Raw genomic sequence first — 25,710 nt, forward strand, 5'->3', positions numbered from 1 at the left:
GCTGAGAGGAAAATAGGTTATGATTCCCTCATCTCAGTGTGAATGTCATTAGAAAAGATTAAGGATGTCTTCACATTAAATCATAAACTGAACACATACATATACACACATTCGTTTTCTAGTACAGTGAGTTTATAGTAAGTTTACACAGACAAGTAACATTGTACTCTGTCTGTAGTCTACAAAACCTGCTGCTTCAAATACGATGGGTTCAAAAATCTTTCAAGTACCATGCCCCCTTTATATGAACACAATGTGCACTTGACAGATTTTAGCACAAAACAGAGCACATAGGCCTGAAAAGTACTTAGTGAAATTAGGGCTACTTGTTCATTGAGCTTTCAGACGGAACTCAAAGCCCTAGTAAGGCCATATTTGGCCTAAGCAGCCAAAGTTCACTCCTCAATGCATTCCTCCAGACACAGGAAGATTAAGAATGACTAATGGTTGTCAAGGTGATTTAGAGCCCCATACCAAACCAGACATGAGGTTTGAGTTCAAAGACAAAATGTTTGACATTAATAATACATATCTGTAATCATTAATAATCTATTAGATATTAAATAATCACATGTATAATGTATTAGAAAATACTATTGTATTTAAACATAATGTCTCTAACTGGGATTAAAATAAATCCACAGATTGTCAGTCTGAGGCTCTCTGTCAATCCTGGAGCGAGGCGCCCTGAGCCCTGGCCCATTATGTAATAGCATTGGCTTTTAATTTACTCAGTGTAAATATATCAGCTAACCGCATAGCCAGGTCTCAGCTGGACTTACGCTGTTCTGTGGGCTGAGAGGAGCTGAGTCACAATGACAGACAGCTAGAGGAGGGCCCTTTTACAAATCCCACACTGATCACAACTACTCGTGACTTGAAAAACAAGTCACCCCAATGGAGTCCATGACTACAATGACAGCTTAGGCCACACCACAGATTGTCGGTATCTTTATGCTGAGACAGTCTACCACTAGAGGAAAAACACAACAGGGATTACTTTTGTTATGATATGATGGCTGCAACAGAGATCGAGGAGTGGCTGTTGATAACACTATGCTATGCTACTCTGTCTGACAACCACACAAAACAATCTACTGTTGCTTAACTTAGTCAAACAGCATGATGGAATCTTGACAGACAGGCACAGTAATTGTTTAGTTGTTACAATTTATATGACCTTCTCTTGACACTTTACCCAAAATAATAGATGTGCTGGCAGGTGAGAGGTGGTGGTAAATCAATCTAGTTTAATTTGATGACTAGATACTGGGTCACCATGTTAACAGTAGATGTACCAACCTAGGTAAAACATTGAAACGTGACAATACTACCCTGCCTGTGACAAACAGCTGGTGTTTGGGTAGATTAAATATGTAGACTTTGTTTGTGGGATCTCTCGCTCAGATGTAGAGATGTTTGGCAAGCTCTGAAGAATCCATTTGTTTGATTTCAGTACAGAGTGAAAACACCTTGAGACACACTGAACCAACAGTAGGTTTTATATGTCTGTTAGCGTGTTTGGCAGACCCACACAAGTCAGGTGCCCTGGCCTGTTGCAAACACATAGTTGAGCTTCTTAGCTCTACTCACTAAGAGAAAGGGAGCTAAATACTGTGCGTGACACAATCAATCCACTCTAATATGGTTTACAGTGACTTGACAACTGGGCACTACACCCTTAGATAGCATGTGCTATGTAGGGCTGCCCCCATAGGATAACTCATTAATGAACCCTTTTTGTTCCAGGTAGAACCCTTTTGTGTACAGGTAGAACTATTTTGGCTTCCATGTAGAACGCTTACCACAGAGGGTTCTACAGTCGTGGCCAAAAGTTTTGAGAATGACACAAATATTAATTTCCACAAAGTTCGCTGCTTCAGTATCTTTAGATATTTTTGTCAGATGTTACTATGGAATACTTAAGTATAATTACAAGCATTTCATAAGTGTCAAAGGCTATTATTGACAATTACATGAAGTTGATGCAAAGAGTCAATATTTGCAGTGTTGACCCTTCTTTTTCAAGACCTCTGCAATCCGCCCTGGCATGCTGTCAATTAACTTCTGAGCCACATCCTGACTGATGGCAGCCCATTCTTGCATAATCAATGCTTGGAGTTTGTCAGAATTTGTGGGTTTTTGTTTGTCCACCCGCCTCTTGAGGTTGACCACAAGTTCTCAATGGGATTAAGGTCTGGGGAGTTTCCTGGCCATGGACCCAAAATATCGATGTTTTGTTCCCCGAGCCACTTAGTTATCACTTTTGCCTTATGGCAAGGTGCTCCATCATGCTGGGAAAGGCATTGTTCGTCACCAAACTGTTCCTGGATGGTTGGGAGAAGTTGCTCTCGGAGGATGTGTTGGTACCATTCTTTATTCATGGCTGTGTTCTTAGGCAAAATTGTGAGTGAGCCCACTCCCTTGGCTGAGAAGCAACCCCACACATGAATGATGCTTTACTGTTGGCATGACACAGGACTGATGGTAGCGCTCACCTTGTCTTCTCCGGACAAGCTTTTTTCCTGGATGCCCCAAACAATTGGAAAGGGGATTCATCAGAGAAAATGACTTTACCCCAGTCCTCAGCAGTCCAATCCCTGTACCTTTTGCAGAATATCAGTCTGTCCCTGATGTTTTTCCTGGAGAGAAGTGGCTTCTTTGCTGCCCTTCTTGACACCAGGCCATCCTCCAAAAGTCTTTGCCTCACTGTGCGTGCAGATGCACTCACATCTGCCTGCTGCCATTCCCGAGCAAGCTCTGTACTGGTGGTGCCCCGATCTCGCAGCTGAATCGACTTTAGGAGACGGTCCTGGCGCTTGCTGGACTTTTTTGGGCGCCCTGAAGCCTTCTTCACAACAACTGAACCGCTCTCCTTGAAGTTCTTGATGATCCGATAACTGGTTGATTTAGGTGCAATCTTACTGGCAGAAATATCCTTGCCTGTGAAGCCCTTTTTGTGCAAAGCAATGATGACGGCACGTGTTTCCTTGCAGGTAACTCTGTTTGACAGAGGAAGAACAATGATTCCAAGCACCACCCTCCTTTTGAAGCTTCCAGTCTGTTATTCGAACTCAATCAGCATGACAGAGTGATCTCCAGCCTTGTCCTGGTCAACACTCACACCTGTGTTAATGGGAGAATCACTGACATGATGTCAGCTGGTCCTTTTGTGGCTGGGCTGAAATGCAGTGGAAATGTTTTTTGGGGGGTTCAGTCCATTTTCATGGCAAAGAGGGACTTTGCAATTAATTGCAATTCATCTGATCATTCTTCATAACATTCTGGAGTATATGCAAATTGCCATCATACTAACTGAGGCAGCAGACTTTGTGAAAATTCATATTTGTGTCATTCTAAAAAAAATTGGCCACGACTGTACATGGAACCAAAAAGGGTTTTACCTGGAACCAAATAGGGTTCTTTAAAGGGTTCTCTTATGGGGACAGCTGAAGAACCATTTTGGAACCCTTTTTTCGAAGAGTGTAGAAATGGTGGCATGTGAAGGTGTTAGCAGAGTGGCTACAGTAGGTACTGGGCTCTGGAAACTGCCACGGTACACGGTACACGGTACACAGCACCACATCCCAGATCTCGTAATGTTAATGCAACTGGAGGAATTCAGGTGGTTAAGCAAATCAAATCAAATCAAAGTTTATTTGTCACGTGTGCCGAATACAACAGGTAGACCTTACAGTGAAATGCTTACTTACCAATAGTGCAAAAAAGGTGTTAGGTGAACAATAGGTAAGTAAAGAAATAAAACAACAGTAAAAAGACAGGCTATATACAGTAGCGAGGCTATAAAAGTAGCAAGGCTACATACAGACACCGGTTAGTCAGGCTGTTTGAGGTAGTATGTACATGTAGATATGGTTAAAGTGACTATGCATATATGATGAACAGAGAGTAGCAGTAGCGTAAAAGAGGGGTCGGCGGGTGGTGGGTGGCGGGACACAATGCAGATAGCCCGGTTAGCCAGGCTTGGGGGTAAAAACTGTTGAGAAGCCTTTTTTTCCTAGACTTGGTACTCCGGTACCGTTTGCCATGCGATAGCAGAGAGAACAGTTTATAACTGGGGTGGCTGGGGTCTTTGACAATTCTTTGGGCCTTCCTCTGACACCACTTGGTGTAGAGGTCCTGGATGGCAGGCAGCTTAGCCCCAGTGATGTACTGGGCCGTACGCACTACCCTCTGTAGTGCCTTGCGGTCAGAGGCCGAGCAATTGCCGTACCAGGCAGTGATGCAACCAGTCAGGATGCTCTCGATGTTGCAGCTGAAGAACCTTTTGAGGATCTCAGGACCCATGCCAAATCTTTTTAGTTTCCTGAGGGGGAATAGGCTTTGTCGTGCCCTCTTCACGACTGTCTTGGTGTGTTTGGACCATTCTAGTTTGTTGTTGATGTGGACACCAAGGAACTTGAAGCTCTCAACCTGCTCCACTACAGCCCCATCGATGAGAATGGGGGCGTGCTCGGTCCTCCTTTTCCTGTAGTCCACAATCATCTCCTTAGTCTTGGCTACGTTGAGGGATAGGTTGTTATTCTGGCACCACACGGCCAGGTCTCTGACCTCCTCCCTATAGGCTGTCTCGTCGTTGTCTGTGATCAGGCCTACCACTGTTGTGTCGTCTGCAAATGTAATGATGGTGTTGGAGTCGTGCCTGGCCATGCAGTCGTGGGTTAACAGGGAGTACAGGAGGGGACTGAGCACGCACCCCTGTGGAGCTCCAGTGTTGAGGATCAGCGTGGCAGATGTGTTGCTACCTACCCTCACCACCTGGGGGCGGCCCGTCAGGAAGTCCAGGATCCAGTTGCAGAGGGAGGTGTTTAGTCCAAAGATCCTAAGCTTAGTGATGAGCTTTGAGGGTACTATGGTGTTGAACGCTGAGCTGTAGTCAATGAATAGCATTCTCACATAAGTGTTCCTTTTGTCCAGGTGGGAAATGGCAGTGTGGCGTGCAATAGAGATTGCATCATCTGTGGATCTGTTTGGGCGGTATGCAAATTGGAGTGGGTCTAGGGTTTCTGGGATAATGGTGTTGATGTGAGCCATTACCAACCTTTCAAAGCACTTCATGGCTACGGACGTGAGTGCTACGGGTCTGTAGTCATTTAGGCAAGTTGCCTTTGTGTTCTTGGGCACAGGGACTATGGTGGTCTGCTTGAAACATGTTGCTATTACAGACTCAATCAGAGACATGTTGAAAATGTCAGTGAAGACACCTGCCAGTTGGTCAGCACATGCCTGGAGCACACGTCCTGGTAATCCGTCTGGCCCCGCAGCCTTGTGTATGTTGACCTGTTTAAAGGTCTTACTCACGTCGGCTATGGAGAGCGTGATCACACAGTCGTCCGGAACAGCTGATGCTCTCATGCATGCCTCAGTGTTGCTTGCCTCGAAGCGAGCATAGAAGTGATTTAGCTCGTCTGGTAGGCTCATGTCACTGGGCAGCTCGCGGCTGTGCTTCTCTTTGAAGTCTGTAATAGTCTGCAAGCCCTGTCACATAAGACGAGCATCGGAGCTGGTGTAGTACGATTCAATCTTAGCCCTGTATTGACGCTTTGCCTGTTTGATGGTTCGTTGTAGGGCATAGCAGGATTTCTTGTAAGCTTCCGGGTTAGAGTCCCGCACCTTGAAAGTGGCAGCTCTACCCTATAGCTCAGTGCAAATGCTGCCTGTAATCCATGGCTTCTGGTTGGGGTATGTACGTACAGTCACTGTGGGGACGATGTCCTTGATGCACTTATTGATAAAGCCAGTGACTGATGTGGTGTACTCCTCAATGCCATCGGAAGAATCCCGGAACATGTTCCAGTCTGTGATAGCAAAACAGTCCTATAGTTTAGCATCTGCTTCATCTGACCACTTTTTTATAGACCGAGTCACTGGTGCTTCCTGCTTTAATTTTTGCTTGTAAGCAGGAATCAGGAGGATAGAGTTGTGGTCGGATTTACCAAATGGAGAGCGAGGGAGCGTCTTTGTGTGTGGAGTACAGGTGATCTAGAATTGTTTTCCCTCTGATTGCACATTTAACATGTTGATAGAGATTTGGTAGAACTGATTTAAGTTTCCCTGCATTAAAGTCCGGCCACTAGGAGCGCCACCTCTGGGTGAGTGGTTTCCTGTTTGCTTATTTCCTTATACAGCTGACTGAGTGCGGTCATAGTGCCAACATCTGTCTGTGGTGGTAAATAAACAGCCACAAAAAGTATAGCTGAAAACTCTCTAGGCAAGTAGTGTGGCCTGCAATTTATCACAATATACTCTACTTCAGGCGAGCAAATCTAGAGACTTCCTTAGATTTCGTGCACCAGCTGTTGTTTACAAATATGCACAGACCTCCCCCCTCGTCTTACCGAAGTGTGCTGTTCTATCTTGCCGGTGCAGCGTGTATCCCGCTAGCTGAATATCCATGTCGTCATTCAGCCACGATTCCGTGAAACATAGGATATTACAGTTTTTGATATCCCGTTGGTAGGATATTCGTGATCGTACCTCGTCTAATTTATTGTCCAATCATTGCACGTTGGCGAGTAGTATTGACGGTAACGGCAGCTTTCCCAGTCGCCTTCTCCGGGTCCTGACCAGGCATCCGGCTCTTTGTCCTCTGATCCTGCGTCGCTTCCTCTTGCGAATAAAGGGGATGTCGGTCCTGTGGGGTGTTTGGAGAATGTCTTGTGCGTCGTCTTTGTTGTAGAAACAACCTTTGTCTAATCCGAGGTGAGTGATCGCTGTCCTAATATCCAGAAGCTATTTTTTTGCCGTAAGGTACGGTGGCAGATACATTATGTACAAAATAAGTTACAAATAACGCAAAAAAACCACATAATAGCACAATTGGTTGGGCGCCCGTAAAACTGCTGCCATTTCTTCCGGCGCCATTTCTTCAGTAGAGTGGAGTACACGCTGGCTTGGAGCCATGAGGGAACAGCAATGTCATGCTACACTGCTCTGAGAGTGGATACGTAATGATAACTACTGCTAATGTGTAGTAGCATTCATAGAGTATCAAATAGGGCCCAGATTTGTTCCTGACCATGTGACCTGACCAAAACTGTTCCTGACCATGTGACCTGACCAGGGAATACTCTAGGCCCTATTTGCAATTTGGCCAGTTTTTTCCTGGTCAGGTCACATGACTCATGACATAAGTATGATGTATTGCTGCTCTTACCGTGCACTCCAGTCCAGGGTAGTAGGGGGTATCTCCAATGATGTCATCTTCTGGGGGCGTGATCCTGAGGATGTCCAGGTGGTCAGGACGGGAGGCGGGGTTCAGGGAGTTCTGGGTCTGGGAAATAGCATCATCACTGTCCAGCATCCAGATGTCAGCCTCCTCTACACACAAAAACACACACAGGCACACACACACACACACAATAATGAATTGTTATGAATTGTAACGTGTAATAACAGGTGTATTAAGATAGACTGAAACACACCATCCGTTAGGGGGGATTTTACCAAGCAACAGAGCCATTATGTATCCTGAATGGATCAGTGGGTGGAGGAGGTAAAGCAGGCATCGACACCTTCTAAAAGACACAGAGAAAAGCCACTCTGCTGCAGGGTACAGATGCCTATGTATATACTGTCCTTAGCTAGCCTCGCTTCAGCTTGAGGATCACCAAACATGCACTGATCTGATAAACAAATACCACTATATCCAATATGGATTTATGCGTATGAGTTCCATAGGGAGGATGGATTTAGTTTGTCCACTTCCGTATGAGCTTTGTGATTCAGAGCTCAGAGACAACCTCATCCATAGCCCATCCCCCCTCCAGCCTATGAGCACAAATAATGTCAAGGGTAGGCTAGTTTAGTGCACTCCCCCCCCAAAAATAAACATAACACAACAGTACATCTCGCTAAAAATACTCTCACATCCACATGGATGCGCACATGTGGTACTCTCAGACACAATGAAAATATGCCTGCACTCTTCCCCTTGGGAGAAGCACTCATGCAAGATAAATAAAGAGTGGTAGAGGAGAAAGAGAAGCAGCAAAGCAGCTCACACTGAACTTGATGCTCAGCGACCTCCATTTAGGGTTTTCTCATGCTGTAATACACCTCCCAGGAGGGTCACACTGCTATCACATCAACCTGTTTGGATAAATAATGAGATTGAACTGAGAGGCATCTTACCTCCTGTTGCATTAGATGCTCAAATATCACATCTCAGTGTAGTGCCATCACACCCTTGAGCTACTGTAGCCACACTATAACCTCCTAAACTGCAGCAGTAACCCAGTAAAATACCTCAAATACTGTCTATCCTACAGTGTCCTCAACCCCAGTTTAGGTCGGAGACAAATGGTTTCAATGCAGAGTTGTAAGAACACACACAGACATGCATCTGTTGATTTGCATTCAGGCTCAGTATTTAACGAATAAGTCATTATTAGACAGACAGCACTGCGGCTCTACACGGCAGAGACTGAAAGGAAAAGTCTTTGGCAGGGAGCAATTGATTTGATAAATCACTTTGCATTAAGATAATGCACCAGCACACTGCAGTGCTCAACACCAGCCGGGTATTTCTGGGGCTGTTTGGGATGAGTCCAAATGCACAGTCAAGCCCACTCCAGGCCCAGCTGCAGCAAATGCTGTATTCTCCCCTGCACCAGCTGTATTCCAGTATAATTATCAACTACAGCAAATCTACTCTAATTTCAGCTGTATTTGGCATCTTGATAGCAGGGTAGTGGTGAGCATAATGAGAGTGTTACTATGACAACTCAAAGTAGACAAGACCAAGACGTGGATGTCGATTAAGCCAGCTCCCCGCACCTCTCTGATTCAGAGGGTTGGGTTAAATGCGGAAGACACATTTCAGTTGAAGGCATTCAGTTGTACAACTGACTAGGTATCCCCCTTTCCCCTTAAGAATCCTGATATTGTCAACCCAACACTACAGTTGATTACTGTGTATTCTCAATGCTCAAGAAACATGGAAACAATTTGCACAGAGTACAGATCAACAGCACTTGCATCTTTGCATCTCTCAAATATGAAACATTTACTGAGCGTTGAGACTAGTTTGTCCACATATACTCTAGCTGTGACGACACAGGCAGCATGTTCTGAGCTGAGGACACATGCAGCAGTGTTAAAATGCATTTATAGGGCCGCGCTGCCACCATCTGGACAGGAATAGGTGGAGAGGTTTAGTGTCCCTGTAGACACACTGCAGTGCAGCTCTGGCTGTCTCTCTCTCTGGCTCTGAGCAGAAAGACCACACTAAATACAAAGATACACAAGGAATGTTGGATACGGCACCCTAACAGGATCTTATGTCTTTTTCTGAAAGGATACGTATACATTTTGTGTATTACAGATGAATATCACAATACACGTGGACTGACACATAATATATTAACACAATTCAAGCAAAGGCATTGAGAAAATATCAACATTGAGAAAATACTTTGGACTAGTTTTTTTTTTAGTTTTTTTTATTTTACCGTTATTTTACCAGGTAAGTTGACTGAGAACACGTTCTCATTTGCAGCAACGACCTGGGGAATAGTTACAGGGGAGAGGAGGGGGATGAATGAGCCAATTGTAAACTGGGGATTATTAGGTGACCGTGATGGTTGAGGGCCAGATTGGGAATTTAATGTACTGTAAACATTGTAGACATAGTACATTCACAAGTTCATCGTTAGGAATGAGACTTCAATCCAAAATCATAATTGAAAGTTAAACTCGAAGAGAAAGTGATGACTAGAATTTGATTTAGAAAGCACTCCGCTGCATTAGGTAATGAATCCACTTCATTAGCTTGTGCTACGAGATCACTTGGCAGTTACTTCATTACACAAGCACGCACACACAGGCAGGCACACACACACACACACACACACACACACACACACACAGTGTTATCCTGGACGAAGAAGAGTTCACTGGCACTGGGGAAAACTCTGCTCCCATTGTAATTTAATCTCCAAAGCCAAGGGAGACTAAAGCGATGCCTGTACAGTAGTTCACTGAAAACTCAGCCAGGTACACATCACACACAGCTCTTTATTAATGACGACATGAGCTCTGATAACAGAACCCGTGTTGCTCAGTTGGTAGAGTATGGTGCTTGCAACCCCATGGTTGTGGGTTTGATTCCCACGGGGGACCAGTATGAAAATGTATGCACTCACTACTGTAAATCGCTCTAAAAATGATAACAACAGGCTTTAGACTGGACTGAACCTAAGAGAATATGATCACCTTGCAAATACTCAATCATACTGTTCTGCTATACTATACAGTGCTACTGTTCTGCTATACTATACAGTGCTTCTGTTCTGCTATACTATACAGTGCTACTGTTCTGCTCTACTATACTATACAGTGCTACTGTTCTGCTCTAGCTATACTATACAGTGCTACTGTTCTGCTATACTATAGAGTGCTACTGTTCTGCTCTAGTTATACTATACAGTGCTTCTGTTCTGCTATACTATACAGTGCTACTGTTCTGCTCTACTATACTATACAGTGCTACTGTTCTGCTATACTATAGAGTGCTACTGTTCTGCTCTAGTTATACTATACAGTGCTACTGTTCTGCTATACTATACAGTGCTACTGTTCTGCTATACTATAGAGTGCTACTGTTCTGTAATACTATACAGTGCTCCTGTTCTGCTATACTATACAGTGCTACTGTTCTGCTATACTATACAGTGCTACTGTTCTGCTATACTATACAGTGCTACTGTTCTGCTATACTATACAGTGCTACTGTTCTGCTATACTATACAGTGCTTCTGTTCTGCTATACTATACAGTGCTACTGTTCTGCTATACTATACAGTGCTTCTGTTCTGCTATACTATACAGTGCTTCTGTTCTGCTATACTATACAGTGCTACTGTTCTGCTCTAGTTATACTATACAGTGCTACTGTTCTGCTCTAGTTATACTATACAGTGCTACTGTTCTGCTATACTATACAGTGCTTCTGTTCTGCTATACTATACAGTGCTACTGTTCTGCTATACTATACAGTGCTACTGTTCTGCTCTAGCTATACTATACAGTGCTACTATTCTGCTATACTATACAGTGCTACTGTTCTGCTATACTATACAGTGCTACTGTTCTGCTCTAGCTATACTATTACTGTTCTGCTATACTATACTATACAGTGCTACTGTTCTGCTCTAGTTATACTATACAGTGCTACTGTTCTGCTCTACTATACTATACAGTGCTACTGTTCTGCTCTAGTTATACTATACAGTGCTACTGTTCTGCTCTAGTTATACTATACAGTGCTTCTGTTCTGCTATACTATACAGTGCTTCTGTTCTGCTATACTATACAGTGCTACTGTTCTGCTATACTATACAGTGCTACTGTTCTGCTATACTATACAGTGCTACTGTTCTGCTATACTATACAGTGCTACTGTTCTGCTATACTATACAGTGCTACTGTTCTGCTATACTATACAGTGCTACTGTTCTGCTATACTATACAGTGCTACTGTTCTGCTCTAGCTATACTATACAGTGCTACTGTTCTGCTATACTATACAGTGCTACTGTTCTGCTATACTATACAGTGCTACTGTTCTGCTCTAGCTATACTATTACTGTTCTGCTCTAGCTATACTATACAGTGCTACTGTTCTGCTCTAGCTATACTATACAGTGCTACTGTTCTGCTATACTATACAGTGCTACTGTTCTGCTATACTATACAGTGCTACTGTTCTGCTATACTATACAGTGCTACTGTTCTGCTATACTATACAGTGCTACTGTTCTGCTATACTATACAGTGCTACTGTTCTGCTCTAGCTATACTATACAGTGCTACTGTTCTGCTATACTATACAGTGCTACTGTTCTGCTCTAGCTATACTATTACTGTTCTGCTCTAGCTATACTATACAGTGCTACTGTTCTGCTCTAGCTATACTATACAGTGCTACTGTTCTGCTATACTATACAGTGCTACTGTTCTGCTATACTATACAGTGCTACTGTTCTGCTATACTATACAGTGCTTCTGTTCTGCTATACTATACAGTGCTACTGTTCTGCTATACTATACAGTGCTACTGTTCTGCTATACTATACAGTGCTACTGTTCTGCTATACTATACAGTGCTACTGTTCTGCTATACTATACAGTGCTACTGTTCTGCTATACTATACAGTGCTACTGTTCTGCTATACTATACAGTGCTACTGTTCTGCTATACTATACAGTGCTACTGTTCTGCTATACTATACAGTGCTACTGTTCTGCTATACTATACAGTGCTACTGTTCTGCTATACTATACAGTGCTACTGTTCTGCTATACTATACAGTGCTACTGTTCTGCTCTAGCTATACTATACAGTGCTACTGTTCTGCTATACTATACAGTGCTTCTGTTCTGATATACTATACAGTGCTACTGTTCTGCTATACTATACAGTGCTACTGTTCTGCTATACTATACAGTGCTACTGTTCTGCTATACTATACAGTGCTACTGTTCTGCTATACTATACAGTGCTTCTGTTCTGCTATACTATACAGTGCTACTGTTCTGCTATACTATACAGTGCTACTGTTCTGCTATACTATACAGTGCTACTGTTCTGCTATACTATACAGTGCTACTGTTCTGCTATACTATACAGTGCTACTGTTCTGCTATACTATACAGTGCTACTGTTCTGCTATACTATACAGTGCTACTGTTCTGCTCTAGCTATACTATACAGTGCTACTGTTCTGCTATACTATACAGTGCTACTGTTCTGCTATACTATACAGTGCTACTGTTCTGCTATACTATACAGTGCTACTGTTCTGCTATACTATACAGTGCTACTGTTCTGCTATACTATACAGTGCTACTGTTCTGCTATACTATACAGTGCTACTGTTCTGCTCTAGCTATACTATACAGTGCTACTGTTCTGCTATACTATACAGTGCTACTGTTCTGCTATACTATACAGTGCTACTGTTCTGCTCTAGCTATACTATTACTGTTCTGCTCTAGCTATACTATACAGTGCTACTGTTCTGCTCTAGCTATACTATACAGTGCTACTGTTCTGCTATACTATACAGTGCTACTGTTCTGCTATACTATACAGTGCTACTGTTCTGCTATACTATACAGTGCTACTGTTCTGCTATACTATACAGTGCTACTGTTCTGCTATACTATACAGTGCTACTGTTCTGCTATACTATACAGTGCTACTGTTCTGCTCTAGCTATACTATACAGTGCTACTGTTCTGCTATACTATACAGTGCTACTGTTCTGCTCTAGCTATACTATTACTGTTCTGCTCTAGCTATACTATACAGTGCTACTGTTCTGCTCTAGCTATACTATACAGTGCTACTGTTCTGCTATACTATACAGTGCTACTGTTCTGCTATACTATACAGTGCTACTGTTCTGCTATACTATACAGTGCTTCTGTTCTGCTATACTATACAGTGCTACTGTTCTGCTATACTATACAGTGCTACTGTTCTGCTATACTATACAGTGCTACTGTTCTGCTATACTATACAGTGCTACTGTTCTGCTATACTATACAGTGCTACTGTTCTGCTATACTATACAGTGCTACTGTTCTGCTATACTATACAGTGCTACTGTTCTGCTATACTATACAGTGCTACTGTTCTGCTATACTATACAGTGCTACTGTTCTGCTATACTATACAGTGCTACTGTTCTGCTATACTATACAGTGCTACTGTTCTGCTATACTATACAGTGCTACTGTTCTGCTCTAGCTATACTATACAGTGGTACTGTTCTGCTATACTATACAGTGCTTCTGTTCTGATATACTATACAGTGCTACTGTTCTGCTATACTATACAGTGCTACTGTTCTGCTATACTATACAGTGCTACTGTTCTGCTATACTATACAGTGCTACTGTTCTGCTATACTATACAGTGCTTCTGTTCTGCTATACTATACAGTGCTACTGTTCTGCTATACTATACAGTGCTACTGTTCTGCTATACTATACAGTGCTACTGTTCTGCTATACTATACAGTGCTACTGTTCTGCTATACTATACAGTGCTACTGTTCTGCTATACTATACAGTGCTACTGTTCTGCTATACTATACAGTGCTACTGTTCTGCTATACTATACAGTGCTACTGTTCTGCTCTAGCTATACTATACAGTGCTACTGTTCTGCTATACTATACAGTGCTACTGTTCTGCTATACTATACAGTGCTACTGTTCTGCTATACTATACAGTGCTTCTGTTCTGCTATACTATACAGTGCTACTGTTCTGCTCTAGCTATACTATACAGTGCTACTGTTCTGCTATACTATACAGTGCTACTGTTCTGCTCTAGCTATACTATACAGTGCTACTGTTCTGCTATACTATACAGTGCTACTGTTCTGCTCTAGCTATACTATACAGTGCTACTGTTCTGCTCTAGCTATACTATACAGTGCTACTGTTCTGCTATACTATACAGTGCTACTGTTCTGCTCTAGCTATACTATTACTGTTCTGCTATACTATACAGTGCTACTGTTCTGCTATACTATACAGTGCTACTGTTCTGCTCTAGTTATACTATACAGTGCTACTGTTCTGCTATACTATACAGTGCTACTGTTCTGCTATACTATACAGTGCTACTGTTCTGCTATACTATACAGTGCTACTGTTCTGCTCTAGTTATACTATACAGTGCTACTTTTCTGCTATACTATACAGTGCTACTGTTCTGCTATACTATACAGTGCTACTGTTCTGTAATACTATACAGTGCTCCTGTTCTGCTATACTATACAGTGCTACTGTTCTGCTATACTATACAGTGCTACTGTTCTGCTATACTATACAGTGCTACTGTTCTGCTATACTATACAGTGCTACTGTTCTGCTCTAGCTATACTATACAGTGCTACTGTTCTGCTCTAGCTATACTATACAGTGCTACTGTTCTGCTCTAGCTATACTATACAGTGCTACTGTTCTGCTCTAGCTATACTATACAGTGCTACTGTTCTGCTATACTATACAGTGCTACTGTTCTGCTCTAGCTATACTATACAGTGCTACTGTTCTTCTCTAGCTATACTATACAGTGCTACTGTTCTGCTCTAGCTACCAAACTGGTAGCTACTCTGCCAAAGACATATATAATCTAATTTATACGCACAGGTGTGTTTCCACACTTCATCCCCCTCGGTGGAGGCCAGGCAGGCAGGGAATACTGTGGACCTGCAGGTGTTGATTGACAGGGCTGTGATGTGACAGTGTATAAATCAGAGCGTGTGAACTGAGCAGCTGTCAGACAGACAGTGAGAATGAAAGAGAGTGGGGAGCAAAAAGAACAGGGCATGTGTTAGTTAGGTCACATGGTGCTGAGAGGTTGTCTCATGGCTAATCTTAGCATGCCAGGTGTAATAAATGACTAATACTAGAGATAATACGCAAGTCACTGCTCAACACTCAAGGTGAGCAGGAACGACCCTCTTCTGAAGGCACTCCTTCGAACAGGCTGAAGCCATGCATTAGAAACAGTGCAGTCTCTCTCAATCCCTCTCTCCCTCTTCAACACTCTCCTCTCTTTCACCCACTCACAGTGGTACTAAACAAAAATCTATAAACTCATTATTCTAATATAAAGACTGAGCCATGTGCTTGGTTAACTAGAAACTCCATCTCTGTGCTGGAAGCAGGCTTTGTAAATCTTAATTTCCTGTCAGTCCTGCATGATTTAGCCCTGCTCCCCTCGCTCTGTCGGCCGTTGGTTGGTTGGCAGTCTGGGCCCTGTCCTACAGAGGCAGGGTGGACATGACATACAGTCGTGAAACATGGAGACTGGAGAGCTCTCTCTCAACATTAAGCACACCAACTAGAGGCTAAACAGCCACTGTAATAACAGATGCCAGCAATCAAATAGGCCAAATGTCAGTTTGTGCACAGCTAAGATCCACCCCCTCCCTCTGACACTAGAGACAGGTAGATTCAACATAGTCCCTGAAGAGGAAAGATTGTGTGCATAGTGTGATCTTTGGGAAATAGAAAGTCAAGTCCATTTTGTGTTTTCTTGCCCTCTGTATGATGACTTGAGACATGTTCTGTTTGGTGCTCACCCTGAAGGGTTCTGGCTACAGAATGGACACAGGCTGGAGTTCTTTTTCTGAAAGGGAGTTTTTGACATTGAACAATTTATTCTCAAAGCCTGGGGGAGAAGGAGAACTGTATTGTTTGTGTAATGTGACTAGGTGTTATCATTGCCTAATTGTGCATTTAAATTGTTAAATGCATTTCATTTGTTTAATGTTAAAAAAACGACATGTTTTTGTGCACACATACTTGAACTTGATCGGTCTATAAAAAAGTGGTCAGATGAAGCAGATGCTAAACGACAGGACTGTTTTGCTATCACAGACTGGAACATGTTCCGGGATTCTTCCGATGGCATTGAGGAGTACATCACATCCGTCACTGGCTTTATCAATAAGTGCATGGAGGACGTCGTCCCCACAGTGACTGTACGTACATACCCCAACCAGAAGCCATGGATTACAGGCAACATTCGCACTGAGCTACAGGGTAGAGCTTTCAAGGTGCGGGACTCTAACCCGGAAGCTTACAAGAAATCCTGCTATGCCCTGCGACGAACCATCAAACAGGCAAAGCGTCAATACAGGGCTAAGATTGAATCGTACTACACCAGCTCCGATGCTCGTCTTATATGGCAGGGCTTGCAAACTATTACAGACTACAAAGGAAAGCACAGCCGCGAGCTGCCCAGTGACATGAGCCTACCAGACGAGCTAAATCACTTCTATGCTCACTTCGAGGCAAGCAACACTGAGGCATGCATGAGAGCATCAGCTGTTCCGGACGACTGTGTGATCACGCTCTCCATAGCCAAGTGAGTAAGACCTTTAAACAGGTCAACATACACAAGGCTGCGGGGCCAGACGGATTACCAGGACGTGTGCTCCGGGCATGTGCTGACCAACTGGCAGGTCTCTTCACTGACATTTTCAACATGTCTCTGATTGAGTCTGTAATACCAACATGTTTCAAGCAGACCACCATAGTCCCTGTGCCCAAGAACACAAAGGCAACCTGCCTAAATGACTACAGACCCGTAGCACTCACGTCCGTAGCCATGAGGTGCTTTGAAAGGTTGGTAATGGCTCACATCAACACCATTATCCCAGAAACCCTAGACCCGCTCCAATTTGCATACCGCCCAAACAGATCCACAGGTGATGCGATCTCTATTGCACTCCACACTGCCCTTTCCCACCTGGACAAAAGGAACACTTATGTGAGAATGCTATTCATTGATTACAGCTCAGAGTTCAACACCATAGTACCCTCAAAGCTCATCACTAAGCTAAGGATCCTGGGACTAAACACCTCCCTCTGCAACTGGATCCTGGACTTCCTGACGGGCCGCCCCCAGGTGGTGAGGGTAGGTAGCAACACATCTGCCACACTGATCCTCAACACGGGAGCTTCCCAGGGGTGCTTGCTCAGTCCCCTCCTGTACTCCCTGTTCACCCACGACTGCATGGCCAGGCACGACTCCAACACCATCATTAAGTTTGCAGACGACAGTGGTAGGCCTGATCACCGACAACGACGAGACAGCCTATAGGGAGGAAGTCAGAGACCTGGCCGGGTGGTGCCAGAATAACAACCTATCCCTCAACGTAACCAAGACAAAGGAGATTATTGTGGACTACAGGAAAAGGAGGACCGAGCACGTCCCCATTCTCATCGACGGGGCTGTAGTGGAGCAGATTGAGAGCTTAAAGTTCCTCGGTGTCCACATCAACAACAAACTAACATGGTCCAAACACACCAAGACAGTCGTGAAGAGGGCACGACAAAGCCTATTTCAGGAAACTAAAAAGATTTGGCATGGGTCCTGAGATCCTCAAAAGGCTCTACAGCTGCAACATCGAGAGCATCCTGACTGGTTGCATCACTGGTACGACAATTGGTCGGCCTCTGACCGCAAGGCACTACAGAGGGTAGTGCGTACGGCCCAGTTCATAACTGGGGCTAAGCTGCCTGCCATCCAGGACCTCTACACCAGGCGGTGTCAGAGGAAGGCCCAAAAAAAGACCCCAGTCAACCCAGTCATAGACTGTTCTCTCTACTACCGCATGGCAAGCGATACCGGAGTGCCAAGTCTAGGACAAATAGGATTCTCAACCATTTTTACCCCCAAACCATAAGATTCCTGAACAGGTAATCAAATGGCTACCCGGACTATTTGCATCGTGTGGCCCCCCAACCCCTCTTTTACGCTGCTGCTACTCTCTGTTTATCATATATGCATAGTCACTTTAACTATACATTCATGTACATACTACCTCAATTGGGCCGACCAACCAGTGCTCCCGCACATTGGCTAACCGGGCTATCTGCATTGTGTCCCACCCACCACCCGCCAACCCCTATTTTACGCTACTGCTACTCTCTGTTCATCATATATGCGCACGTGACAAATAAACTTTGATTTGATTTGATATTGTGTCTAATAATTCTGGGCTGGGCACCAATTGGTGTACGACACAAAACAAATATAAATCAAATAGGTTTTCAACCGATAACATAAACCTAAAATGACATGAATATGACTACAATGCAGTGCATGTGCAGGTAAGATTGTTCTCAAGAGCTCCTACAGTGACTTATTAAGAGAAATCAGTTCCACAGTAGAAAGGGGCCTTTGTGCAGTACTATTCCTCTGGCTGTGACGCAGCTTAGACAGGCAGCGTGAGAGCAGAGCACAAACCCTCCTACCCACACACACTTGGCACAATCTATTTCATTATCTGAATAGAGCTGGCCCTTGTCCTCAGTGAGAAGGGCAATGTTGCATGCCCGGCATTTTGTGGTGGACGCTAGGAGAGGGAAGTAAAGACAGATGTCAACTGACTGACTAACTCCCGGGCTGGAGTGATCAGTTTCATATGACCTGGGGCTTGATTGGTTTATGTCATTAAGGTATTATTTACGGTCTTTCAGATTGAGTAGGGGACATTCACTGATACTCAGGCTCTATGTGTGGCAGTTGCTGCTGTCTCTGGCATTCTTGAAAGTAATTTAAAAATTGAATTTAGGATGGGGGCAGGTTTTTAATGTTTCTTGAACAAACCTCCCCTGCAATGAGAGGAGCTTAAAGAATGTAGATAATCAGAGCAGAAATGTCAAATGTACCATGATTCTTAAATATTCCCGATTGGAAATCCATAAACAAACTTTAAGTGTAAAACATAGAGAGCATTTAGAAACAGAGTATTTAGAAACACAGGACAATAGGTTTCTAGATTGAACTTTCATTTATACTCTCTCCCCAATGTACAGTTTCCTTATTCAAATTAAACATTGATGATTGCACGTCACACAGACAACAGAGATGACAGCGATTGTATCTAAATTAGGATATTATTGGCAGGCCAAACTATGAAGGCAGCCTTCATTCTGACCCAGATAGTAGCTCTTCTAGCCTCTCTGTTGTCAATTTGTCCTTGCTAACATTTCAAGTGTAAAGAATGATTGAACATGGACAAAGGATGGTTCGGAACCCACTGAGGTCCGGCCAAATGAACAATGAGACTGTTCTCACATCTCTATCAAAGGGGAGGTTTAGAAGGAACAATTTGCAACATGGTTCATGCAATGCAATACTAGCTAGTCTTCATGTTCTATGCATGTAGATGAAACTGTCCTTAAAGGCCAAGAAGAGTTATTTACAGAATTCATATCGACTAATCATGAGCCTGCAAAAACAAAACTTAAGAACGAGAAGCATAAAAATAGTGCACATGGAACAGATCTACCGCTTCTTAGACTTGCTTTAAATGAAAATGACAGATCTATAACTCATATTTCTATGTGAATTTGATCGGGTTGCCCAAAAAGTGACAAGATTTCTGTCTGTTTGAATCTAGTCTCTGTAGTCTTGCATTCTGGGAAGCTTGGCGATCGAGGTTCACAAGATTAATAAAAAATGGATGAGATGCAGACTTAAGCCGGCTCAAAGAGAAATTGTGTGGTGTGTGTGTGTGTGTGTGTGTGTGTGTGTGTGTGTGTGTGTGTGTGTGTGTGTGTGTGTGTGTGTGTGTGTGTGTGTGTGTGTGTGTGTGTGTGTGTGTGTGTGTGTGTGTGTGTGTGTGTGTGTGTGTGTGTGTGTGAGAGAGAGAGAGAATGGGGGGACATTATTGCGATGAGAATTGATTCAGATTATTCCCACATGAGTAACACTATCTGTCCGCCTGCATACACCAGCCTCCCTCCAGCCATGACTATACTAGGCTGAACATTGGTCCTCTAGTCTGTGTCTCTTACCACAAATAGTTTTCCTGCGTTGTAGTGGAATCCTGACAGGATAGGAGTAACACTGCTTACTGGTCCAGAATCCATGACTAAGAAAGGCTTCTTAACCATTCTTCACAGTCTATAAACAAATTAAGTGGACAGTAAAAAAGCTAACTGCGGGCAATTGCTGTTGAAAAGAGAAAGAGTACGAGCAACATTGGTGAGGTCATCAATGTAGTTACATTGTAGTTACAGGTTAATGTAATAATGATGTAACTGCTCTAATTGATGCACTAGGCAAAAACCTGTTTCATGACCTCTGTATCTTCCCTTACCAATTTGGACTGATGGAAGGCAGCCAAACACTAAGCCAGGGTCACGCTACAGCACTCTTACACTGATCAAAGGATTGGAGGTCAAATGGCACTACAAGACATCCTGGTTATACACTGAGTGTACAAAACATTAGGAACACCTTTAGCCCTCAGAACAGCCTCAATTTATCGGGGCATGGACTCTACAAGGTGTCGAAAGCGTTCCACAGGGATGCTGGCCCATGTTGACTCCAATGCTTCCCACAGTTGTGTCAAGTTGTCTGTATGTCCTTTGGGTGGTGGACCATTCTTGACACACACGGGAAACAGTTAAGCGTGAAAAACCCAGCAGCGTTGCAGTTCTGGACACACTCAAACCGGTGTGCCTGGCACCTACTACCCTACCCCGGTCAAAGGCACTTAAATATTTTGTCTTGTACATTCAACCTCTGAATGGCACACATACACAATCCATGTCTCAATTCTCTCAAGGCTTAAAAACCCTTATATAACCTGTCCCCTCCCCTTCATCTACGCTGATTGAAGTGGATTTAACAAGTGACATCAATAAGGGATTATGGCTTTCACCTGGATTCACCTGGTCAGTCTATGTCATGGAAAGAGCAGGTGTTCCTAATGTTTTGTACACTCAGTGTACAATGTAAGAGCAGGCAACTCTTTGCTGTAGTGACATATGGGATGCAATGGCTAACAGTCAATGTCACATTATTTAACAACCCAAGGCTTGTCAATGTAATTATGAGATATAGTTTATTAGGGCAAGATGAAGAGACTGTCAGGCAATTCGGAAGTTCTGCTGCACTTCTGCTTCTTAAGCCACATCCCAAACCCTAATTATTTTTTCTGCAACCCATGCGCCTGTTGAGGGTGAGTCTTTGTCAGCTGGCAGCCTGTGAACTCAGTAGGGAGTGGTTTAGGAGGAGGTGCAGAGCACTAAGAGAACAAATTGGCAATGCTTCAGTTAACATTGTTTTCATGACAGCGGTAGTGGATTTGAACTGCATGTCAACCCAGAGCCTTTGATCTGGAACCCCATCCAACCACTCCTGCCCCCCGGGGATGAAATGGTTAAGAGAGGCTCATCAGCATGGGATAGAAATCAAATCAGTCTCAGGCTCTGTTCTCTCTCTCTCTCACTCGCTCTCTCTGTCTGTTGGGCAGCTTTTCATACTGAGTCACATGCCAAGGACAAAGCAAGCACACCAGGCCAGTCACAACCAAAACAGGATGATCAGAAACCATTTAGACAGATTGTCAAGTGATGACTGTGACAGCTAGCACTGGGACACTGTTTACTCTGTCTCCTAGAGGAGGGAAATACAGAGAGCAAATAGCTTTAGTCAGTGCGAAAACTCCCACAGTGTTAAGTAAAAACAGTTATTGCTGTTTGACAGCAGTAACAGACCATTTCCAAAACATCCCCAGGCTGTATGGGCTGGGTGAACAACTGTTGATATAGTGCTCAGTTGCTGTATTCTACACATCAATCATTCTATAATCTCTCTTACACCTAAGTAAACATAACAGCCGTTCCATTCCAGTGTTGTACTGAAGCCAGATCAACGACAAACTCCGAGAGACACGTCACACGGAGGAGTGAAGCATTGATGTCAACGTTAGTGTCAAGACGGGGGGGACATTACAGGAAAGAATCGAAGTGGGAGGATTGTTGTAATTTTTAATAACACTAACTCACCTGTTGCCGTGGAGAGGTTGGTGGAATTCCATTTGGAAGTCGCTGGTAGTCTGCTGAGGTTCAGGTCCAGCCGTGTGATGGTCCGCTTGTTGCCATTCTTATCTATGACCTCCGTGGTGACTTTGGGCGCCTCTTTGGATCCAGTCCGGGGGCTGTCACTGTCCGTCCCCTGGCAAACGTCCTCGTCAGAAAGGAGCAGGATGCGGTGGTTGAGCTGGGGGCTGGGGAGCTTGGTCAATAGAGGGGATAGCACTGGGGACATGCTCTGCAGACTGTTGGTGGCAGGGTAGGAGGTGTTGAACACCCCACACAGAGAGGGTGAACAGGGACTCTTACTGTGGGATTTGGTAGAGGAGGCCTCAGTAGGGTGTGAGAGAGTCAGCCTTAGCCCCTCTGCAGGTTTGGTCCCTACCGTATCCCTAATGTCCCCGTTTAGACATTCCCCAAACTCCTGCTGACAGCTGCTGGTCCACGGCTGAGGTGCAACTGATTCAGCCTCTGGATAGAACTCTTTGGACCTGTTTGGGCTCATATGGCTAGCACGTTGAACTGTGCCCTCAACCTCCTGCACCTTGGCCACCACCCTAACCCCTGTGTCCCTCCTGTTGATCTCATCATAGAGCTGGTGGGCTGACTTGTCCTCAGACCGCATGGGACGAATGTTGTTCCCACTCAGCATATACTCCCGTTCGATATGATCCTGAACGTTTTCCAATAAACTACAGGACGAAGCTTCGTAGCCCAAGCAGAGTTCACTGTCATACTCAGACATGTCAGTGCAGTCCAGGTTTGGCTCAGAGGCTCGAGAGTCGTCCTCCATGAAGTCCCAGCCCTCCCTGGCAATATGGAAGTGCTCCTCCACAGGGAGGATGGGGTTGCTGGCCACACTGACATAGGAGCCTGACATTGGCGTGTCTGGAGCTCGGAGAGGTGCTAGGGTCCCAGGAACTCTCTGCTCCTCCACCACTGGGACAAGGTTGGATTGATTCCGGGTCTGAGCCGAGGACTGGACAGATAAAGACTCAACTGCAGTGCTCCCTAGCCCTACTTTCTTCTTCATCTTGCTATGCAGGAACTCTTCTGCACTGTCTAACTTCTTCACACCCAGCTTCTTCAGCTTTCTGCCCCGTGAGGAGGCTCTCTTGTGCTCCGGGGACATGGAGAGAGCATGTTGAGCATTACTGCTGAGGACCTGTCCTGAGAAGCTCCCACAACCCTCTCTGTGACCCTGGAGCTTCCCATCCTGATTACCCATCCTGACTTTGTTGGCGCAGTCTCCGCACAGAGATAAGAGATCAGTCAGCAACTGGTGGTGCTCCGTGGCCAGCCAGCAGAGCTCAGCAACAGCTTCCTTTGTTGCCTGGTAGGAGTTGAGGAGTTCGGCTGCGGACTCATAAGACTGGCCTCTTTGTTTGAATGCTGTGGGATCCACCTCTCCCTGGTCTTGGTCATTACTGGGCTGGGCCCACAGAGGGGCGTGGCTCTTGTATCTAAACACTGGGGCCCTCCCCTTGGGGAGATAGAGGCTGATACTGCATAGCTCGCGGACGGGCTCGTAGAGTTGCAGGACAGTATGCCTGTCCTCCATTATGGGCGCCATGCTAATCGCTTAAGCACTTTAATTAATTGGACTGCTGTCCCCTGACGCTGGTGTGTTTGGAGTTGGACTGCAGAGGAAGAGTCTGAGGAGCTCGGTGTTTATCACCTGGCTGATCGAACTCCTGTCAAAGAAAAATAGGCTTTCATTGAAACAAACAGTCATAAATATGTCTGAGTAAATGTAAAGCATGTTAATAACTATGCAGTAACAGCTGTCAATCAATTTTAAGTCATGATACAAAATGAATGCGTCTTGTTAGACATTTCAAATTGAAAGTTGTCTTTTATCTTTAAACTAACTCCAACACAATAGTCTAATATTACCATCAATGGTCCCTCAAGACAAAGGGCTGACAGAAGAATGTTTTAAAAGTCCTACAGGGCCAGTGTTCACAGAGTAAACATTGCTTTGTCATTGAGGGAATACAACATAAAGGTAGAACAAAACGACAAAAAGAAAGAACAAAATCTTTAAGGCTTTGCCATTCCATTGAAAATAACAGGTGCACCATTGGAAATGCTTAGCACAACAGAAGTCTGTGCTTTTGACGAGTAAGCAACACAAGCCAGACCATTTTAAACAAAAGATATTTGGCATTATATCAAGTAATACATCTTAGTTTCATTATTTAATGCACTCCACTGCCGCAGTCCTGAATGTAACCTTGAATGGAGATGTACTTCATTTACATTTCGGCTAAGCATTTGCACAGATGAGGTGTTTGTGAGATACATCTCCATATCATATATATACTGTATATAGTGTACTCTACATATGCCCCTACAGCAAACTCATGGATGATTGTCTTTAACTGGTGTAACACAGATCATTCTGATATCCACCGTACTGTATATTTCTCATCACTGCACTAGTCAATTGTTGAAGTCTTCACCCACATCATCATCATCATCATCATCATCATCAAAACAAACTATAATGTTTATTGAAGCACTGACAACCCTACTAAAAGGCATTCCATCAACATTTCACAAGCTGCGTCAAGGATGTCCCACAAGGTGAAGATAGGAGTCATAGGCATATGCAATATGTTAGTACCCCATGATTATATAAAATATTGATCATTTCCCCTCTAGATAAATGTATCTGTACTACATCACTGAGCAGAACTGCTTACATCACTACCTCCGTAGGATTTCACCTTGCAGCAGCAAGCCATTGAATACATGCAGTCTCTATCCTGTTTCACAAACTATACACAATATTTTTCGTAAAAATAAACTATTCCATTCTGCGTTACGTTATTAGATTCCATACCCGAGGTAAAAGTGTATGGCAGTAAGTTGAGCGTCTCCTCTAAATGTTCTCTAATAGGAAGGATTCCAGTGTCCTAATTCCATAGTAAAAAGCATAGAGATATCCAACGCACCTGCCGCAGATTTATGCTTTAGCAAATAAACTGCGATTTCCCAATTTTAGCAAATATTTTCTCCACATCTTCTCTTCTCACTGGAGCCAGCGGATAGCAGCGTTTCTCCTTCTTGACAGACACGCGTTTGGGCCAATTGGAGAGCTCAGCGTTTCTTTGACGCTCTCTTACTTTTGTACCCTAGCAAACTGAATCAGAGCTGCAGCAGTTCTCAGGTAGCCTGACGTCTCACACTGAATTATTCCAATAGTGTGCAACTGCAGCCTGCAATTCGGGCGTTCCTGCATGTGGGCATTCCTGCATGGCCCTCCGCGAGCATCCCATTGCTTCCTTCATGAAGGGCGTTGATTCATTTTGGGTAA

General features: G+C 44.0%; 1 protein-coding gene across 2 annotated transcripts in view; it reads right to left on the reverse strand.

The window, feature by feature from the left end:
* The window catches only part of LOC139530770 (formin-like), a 156,815-nt gene extending 131,358 nt beyond the window's left edge, over positions 1–25,457 (reverse strand). Inside the window, exons 1-3 of one of the 2 annotated variants that reach the window (XM_071327451.1) lie at positions 25,349–25,457; positions 22,362–24,082; positions 7,178–7,341 (exon numbers count right to left, since the gene is read on the reverse strand). In XM_071327451.1, the coding sequence (XP_071183552.1) occupies positions 7,178–7,341; positions 22,362–23,961 (1,764 nt within the window). In that variant the 5' untranslated portion in view covers positions 23,962–24,082; positions 25,349–25,457. Of the gene's footprint in view, positions 1–7,177; positions 7,342–22,361; positions 24,083–25,236 lie in introns of both variants that reach the window. The other variant, XM_071327453.1, reaches the window with a different exon arrangement.
* Between the last annotated feature and the right edge of the window lie 253 nt (positions 25,458–25,710).

This window comes from Salvelinus alpinus, chromosome 9 (assembly GCF_045679555.1).
Source record: "Salvelinus alpinus chromosome 9, SLU_Salpinus.1, whole genome shotgun sequence".
NCBI classification, from domain to species: Eukaryota; Metazoa; Chordata; class Actinopteri; order Salmoniformes; family Salmonidae; genus Salvelinus; species Salvelinus alpinus.